Source organism: Aegilops tauschii, chromosome 4 (assembly GCF_002575655.3).
Source record: "Aegilops tauschii subsp. strangulata cultivar AL8/78 chromosome 4, Aet v6.0, whole genome shotgun sequence".
In the NCBI taxonomy this organism is placed as follows: domain Eukaryota; kingdom Viridiplantae; phylum Streptophyta; class Magnoliopsida; order Poales; family Poaceae; genus Aegilops; species Aegilops tauschii.
The window spans coordinates 506,735,216-506,742,066 of record NC_053038.3 but is presented as its reverse complement, the minus strand read 5'-3'; the positions used below and the strand labels follow the sequence as shown (position 1 = coordinate 506,742,066).

The window sequence follows — 6,851 nt, the reverse complement described above, 5'->3', positions numbered from 1 at the left end:
ATCCCACTAGTATATGAAAGTGAAAAGCATGGAGATCCTCTATATGTAGTGCATGGTGCTACTTTGAAGCACAAGTGTGGTAAAATGATAGTAGCATTGCCCCTTCTCTCTTTTTCTCTCATTTTTTCCTTTTCTCATTATTTTTTCATTTTTGCTAGAACAGTTCCATGTACCCCGTCCCCACTTTTCCGAGGACTCATAAGTCTCCACCATTATTTCCCTCGTTAGGACAATGCTCTAATAATGATGATCATCACACTTTAATTTACTTACAACTCAATAAGCTGAAAAATATGACTACATATGAATGCCTCTTGTAGTACCAGGATGTGCAATGATTTAGCGTACCAGGTATAACAATGATAACGGTGGCTTTGCCACAAATATCATGTCAGCTATATATGATCACGCAGAGCAAAATGTCAATGAATGCTCAAGTCATGTGAATAGTGACAGTGGAAGTTGGATGGCAATATATCTTGAAATGGCTAAGAAAATACAATAATAGGTAGGTATGGTGGCCGTTTTGAAGGAGGATATATAAGGCTTATGTGTGATAGAGCGTGTCATATCACGGGGTTTGCATGCATCGGTGAAGTTTGCAACAAGTATGATAATGGGCAATGCACAATATCGGAGAGGCTAGCAAAATAGGAATAGGTGGATGTGCTTATAGTCGAAAAATCCACATTAGTTATAAAGAGCTCAAGTATTTATTGTGAAAGCCTGGAGGCCCCGAAGCAAAGTATTACTAGCATGCCCCAAGGGAGGAGGTTGGGAGGAGTTAACCATCACGCGTCCCCGGTCCGGACAACAAAAATGTTATCAATCAATAATAAATTATGCTACAACTTCCTATCTATGCCACAACCGACACTTTAATAAATAGGACATCACGAACCTTAACATCATTATTATTACTAGACCAAGACTATCGACTAGAAATCCTTCATATTATAACCTCAATATCATTTATCAAACGCAACATATTCAGTGATCTACATGCAACTTTTTATTATTCCACCCTTATATACCTATTATTTTTGGACCAAATATATACTAATGCAAATTTCCAGTTCCTATTTAACTCCCAAAAAAGATATACGTGAATCAAGAGAGTGCAAATTATTTCTATAAAATATATATCGTCATGCTCAAAAGATATAAGTGAAGAACATGACCGTTTGCCTCAATTCAAAAGATATAAGTGAAGATCAACGAGTATTCTATAAAATTGTGATAAATGTGTGTCTCTCTTAATAGGTATGATCAGGAAATAATTACTGTGAAAATAAGCACACAGACAAAAAATAAAACTTACAATGCTCCAAGCAAAACACATATTATGTGACGAATAAACATGTAACTCCAAGTGATATTACTGATAAATTGAAGATGAAAGAGGGGGTGCCTTCCGGGGCATCCCCAACCTTATATGCTTGGATCTTCCTTGAATAATACCTTGAAGTGCCTTTGGTATCCCCAAGCTTAAGATCTTGTCGCTCCTTATCCTTTCTTTCATCGCCATCTCACCCAAAACTTGAAAACTTCAGTCACACAAAACTTAACAAAACTTTGTGAGATCCATTAGTATAATAAAATAAATCATTAACTTAGGTACTATCAAAAGCAAGATTCATAATTGTTCTTACATAATACATACTGTATTCTATCATCTCCATGACTTATACCAATGATACAATCTATAGAAATTTTGAAATAAGCACACTATGCAATGAAAACATAATCTGTCTAAAACAGAATTGTATGTAGTGATGTAACTCTACATTTTTTGAAAATTAGGATGACATAAACAATTTTCAGCCCAATACCGTGTAAAAATTTCAGCAATTGATCACGCTCCAGTACAGAATGAAAATTTGTATAGTGGACGCAAAACTTTCCGTTTCTGCATAGGATCAAACCAACAAGCATCCACACTATCTAAAAGGATTTACTTAGCACAAAAATCAAAAGAGAAGATGCAAACACAATTACTACAGTAGCAATAATCATGTTGGCACAAAATAAATGAACAAAAGTAAAGCATAACTATTGAGTTGCCTCTCAACAAACGCTATTGTTTAATGGCCCTAACTAGGCATAATGCATAGTATGAATCATTGTCATCTTTTAACTCCTCGATTATGCAACCTGATTTCTTAGGAGGTTTAGCAAGCATCTCATTAATCATAACACTCCTAGGCACAAAATTAAGGAATCTGGTGTAAAAATAGGTTCCCTTTTTATATTTACGAAATTAGGGTGTACACTAATCATTTTTTAAATCTCCTCTCTCCTTGCTAGAGGAAACACCCTCACTATTTTCGGGAACATAAACAAGATTTGAATTCTTGTTTGTGGGAAGTTCCACACTAATTTTACTGGAAGAAGTTGCAATGAATGGCTCTAGGTGTTGTAGGTCGGTAGGCTTTGTGTCACTTCGTGCCTTGCAATGGGGCACTCCATTTACTGAGCGCTACCATGAGTAGGGCGAGCACGCCTCCTCCTCTTGATGGAGGCTCCTAATTTTTTTATTTCGGATGGAATCCTATTTTTTGTAGATGGGAAAAAGAAACGCTTATTTTGGCTACGATCTGTGTATATCCAGGCATCTATACCAAGGTCCGATTCCATGGAACAGTCGCTCTACAAGTACGTATTAAATTTCTTGACTTTTGTTCAGGAAACAGTGTGATCTATGGTGTACGTTTTTCAACAACTCCATGGAGTATGAGGATTTTTACTAGTGCTAAAAAGGAGTATACTTCGTTTGCAAAAAAATGCTCAGGTTAAAACTAAGCACAACCCAGACATCATCATGGAACCCTGCCAATGATGATTATACAACTATAAATCACTCCAGTTGCTACTTCAACTAGCACCATTACTTCAGATTCATTAAAGGGTTTCAAATCTTCTGACTGGGTACTGTTTTTGTCCTGTGTGGTTAAACCTGTGCATGGCCGCCTCCAGGTGTCGAGCTGCCTGGTGCTCGCCCTCCGAATCGCGTTTTGGGCCATGTCTATGTGGTTGTGGCTTTGGCGCTTTGCTATAGCTAGCGCGGTGACAGTATGGGGACGTACGTGTTGATTCAGTAATAATGCTGCAATAGACGTGTATAGGGTGGCCATTGATCACGAGAGCAGTGACCGCAAGCATGCATTGTCTGAGACACCGGCCACCGCGTTCAGTGGCGTCCGCTTCGATAGTAGCTGATTTTGCCCGAAAAAGTAAACCCGCGTGATCTGATGAATACTGAGACCTGTCCGTGCGAGTACCGGCCGCGCCATAATATCAACATGGCACCTCTGCGTGCATGATTGGTTGCCTTGGCAGTTGCCACACCGTTTACGCTACGTACCACCATATCCAGGGCATGGAGGCGGAAGAGGGGCTCGATCTGAGCCTGTCGCTGCGCCAGTACTCGCCGCCGAGGGTTCAGCCGGTGTTCGCCTGCGGCTACTGCCCCGCCAAGTTCAGGAGCCCGCAGGCACTCGGCGGCCACCAGAAGGCGCACAAGCTGCAGCGCGACCTGCACAGGCGGGCCATGGCGCTCTCGTCAGCGGCGGCGGGATTGCTTGGTAAGGCCGCCGTCGATGACTGGAGAGCTCCGCTGCGCCCCGGCGCCCACGCGTGTGGAGCAGGAGGGAGGATCCACCCTCGTCGACATCGCCAGCAGGGCACGGGTAATGGTGCGGGAGGAGCCTCGTTCGGGACAAGAAGAGGCAACGGAGAGCTTGCGGACGAGGCGATTGACCTGTCCCTGAAGCTTTGATCAATCCATCCATGCAGGAGTAGGACATGCAGTAGTTCGTTTCTCCTCTCTCTTCAAATAGTTTCATTTCTTGTGTTGTCTTTCTGCTACCGCTTACATGCAGGTTAAATACTTATGTTGGTTGGCTCTTGAGATTTGGACATGCATGGGTTGTTACTTTGTTTGTTAAGTCGCTACATTCATCGGAAGCATTGTCTGTAATATACTTCGGGTGGATCGCCTGTAAATATTCGGTCCTAGCCTAGAATTTCTTACGTACGTCTGATTCAAGCTTGAACAAAGATGTGCAATTCGGGCTTACAAATGTACTTTCTCGATGTTCAGATATCTCCATGCATGGATTGCTACTTTGTTAGTTAATTCGCTACACTGATTGAAAGCTTTGTCTCTAACTGCTTGCAGTAATCTACTTCTGGTCGATCCTGTAAATATTTGGGTCCTAGCCTAGAATTTCATGGTTTTGGGGCCATCCCTCCATACCTTAATGTCTGATTCAAGCTTGAAGACAGATTTTTTTTTTTTGAAAGATCTAGCAAGAAAGCTGGCATCTTATCTTATCTACTATATCTAAATAGCTAGCCCCTAATACCAGGAATTCTCTCCCTTCTCCTTGTGCCACATCATCCAAATCTACTATATCTAAATAGCTAGCTCCCATTAGGGATGAAAATGGAGTGAAAAGTTTTCGCTTTTCTGGGAAAAAAATAAAAACAGACAGGAAATATGAAAACGGAGAAGGAAATTTGTAAAACAGAAACAAAAATGGAATTTTTTATGTGAAAATGAAAACAAAAACGGAACGCTGTTCTCCGCTGGAATAGACATGGAAACGGAATCCGTGAATATGGAATTTTCGTTTCTACTGTAAGCCCATGGCTGCCTTGTAGGCCAACTACCAAACAACACATAATAACACAATAAGTAGAATGAATCATTTAAGGAACAACTAGTGTAGTCCAACTACCACACACATACTCAACTAGACCCTATACGGAATTGCCATGTACTACTACAATACTACCCTATGTTGCTAACACAACCATATTATTTTGTAGCCATGTTAACAATTCTTTAAATTTGTTTGTTTTTGTGTTTGTGTGTCTCTATGATTTAATGATTTAAGGGGGGGTTGAAGTTTCGGTCAACACACAGTTTTGTTTCCATGTACACTCTGTATTCGTTCGTGTTGGTTTCCGATAGCATCGGTTTCCATATTTATTTTCAGGGTTTCTATATTCATTTCCGTTTATGCAACAAAAATATGAAAATAAATGTGGTAGGACCCAGTTCCGTCCGTTTACGCGTTTTCATCCCTAGCCCCCTCTACCAGGAATTCTCTCCCTTCTCCTTGTGCCACACCATCCAAATTAGTTTAGCCGTTAGATATATTAAATCTGTGTACAATAGCCCTCAGATCTACATGTCGAGAGCCTCTCCACCAAGCACATGCAGTAATTGAACGCATGCATGCAAATATGCATGCAGTAATTGACGCATAATGTTTTCTTTAATTCGGAAGGAAAACGGACGCATGCGTGTAGCTCACGCTATGTTGCTCCATGAAAGAAAATTACATGTTTCGTTTGCATTTTGGACTTATACAGTGAGATTCACATTTATTTATTTTTCAAATGTTGGTAAAGGAATTTTATTGCGCATTTTTTTATTTTATACAAATTACGCAGCAACGTGCGGGGCATCCATCTAGTATTCTTAAGAAGTTAATCCCTCACGAACCCATCTGTGGTTGGACGGTTAGAGGAACAGTGGTATCCAGCCCACCAGGGTTCAAGTCCTGGTGCTTGCATTATTACTGGATTTATTTCAGGGTTTCTGGCAATGCGCTTTAAGTGGGAGGGGACGTATGATATGCCGGCTTAGTCTCTCGAAGGTGCTCATAGGGGTACGGTGTGCGTGTGTACGTTCATAGGGGTGAGTGTATATGCGTATGTATGCGCTCTTACGTCTGTAATGTGTTAAGAAAAGTAGTTAATCCCCACTATTACCAATTATCTTAACATGCACGCCGTGTTTTCTCAACATGCAGCGTCCACCTTAGAAAAAAAATCAAAGAATTATGGGATCAATCTCTGACAGAAAGCAAGGCGCCGGCTTTCAGAGCTTCGCAATCAAATCTAATTTATTTTGAAAGCCCGAACGACCAGGCTGCCTCCATTTTCCCTCTTTGTCCGTGCTCCTCCCCCATATGTCTATAGTAGCAGTGCTGATCCGATTTCCCGGTAGGGCGCTGCTCCGGCAAAGCCGTCCGTCCGGCTACCTCCAATAGCCATCTCCACGTTCATCTGCTCGGCTCCAATATTGGCCATCCCCCTCCGCTGCCTCTAACCTCCGCTGAAGGTGAGATTAGTCAGCCACCAAGATGCAGGATACAGCCAAGAAGACTATTCCAAGGAAGTCGCTCAATCTCCCTTATTCCCACACAAGGTCTGGTGATTTTGTTTATAGTGAAGCCACTCCCTTGAGTTCTAAGGGCATCTCCATCGCCGACCCTTAAACCATCCGCATTTCTCCGGACCGCAAACACCATCCAACGTGGTTCGGACATACTTTCTCCCGCACACCGAAGACAAACGGGGTGGTGGGAGGGGGGCTTTGCGGGCGTCCGGACAGCACCCATACCCTGTTCTGACCGCCCTGGCCCACCCAAACCCCCTCCTTCTGTTGGGGAACGTAGTAATTTCAAAAAAAATCCTACGCACACGCAACATCATGGTGATGCATAGCAACGAGAGGGAAGAGTGTTGTCCACGTACCCTCGTAGACCGAAAGTGGAAGCGTTAGCACAACGCGGTTGATGTAGTCGTACGTCTTCACGATCCGACCGATCAAGTACCGAATGCACGGCACCTCCGAGTTCAGCACACGTTCAGCCCGATGACGTCCCTCGAACTCCGATCCAGCCGAGTGTTGAGGGAGAGTTTCGTCAGCACGACGGCGTGGTGACGATGATAATGTTCTATCGACGCAAGGTTTCGCCTAAGCACCGCTACAGTATTATCGAGGTGGACTATGGTGGAGGGGGGCACCGCACACGGCTAAAAGATCAATGATC

The 6,851-nt window shown here is 42.7% G+C and overlaps 1 protein-coding gene across 1 annotated transcript; it reads left to right on the top strand.

Annotated features, from left to right (window-relative positions):
- Positions 1-3,344: 3,344 nt before the first annotated feature.
- LOC109764592 (uncharacterized) lies at positions 3,345-4,899 on the top strand. The gene has a single exon (XM_073497399.1). It carries the CDS (start codon positions 3,380-3,382, stop codon positions 3,776-3,778), a length of 399 nt encoding a protein of 132 aa, XP_073353500.1. The 5' UTR covers positions 3,345-3,379; the 3' UTR covers positions 3,779-4,899.
- Positions 4,900-6,851: the final 1,952 nt, after the last annotated feature.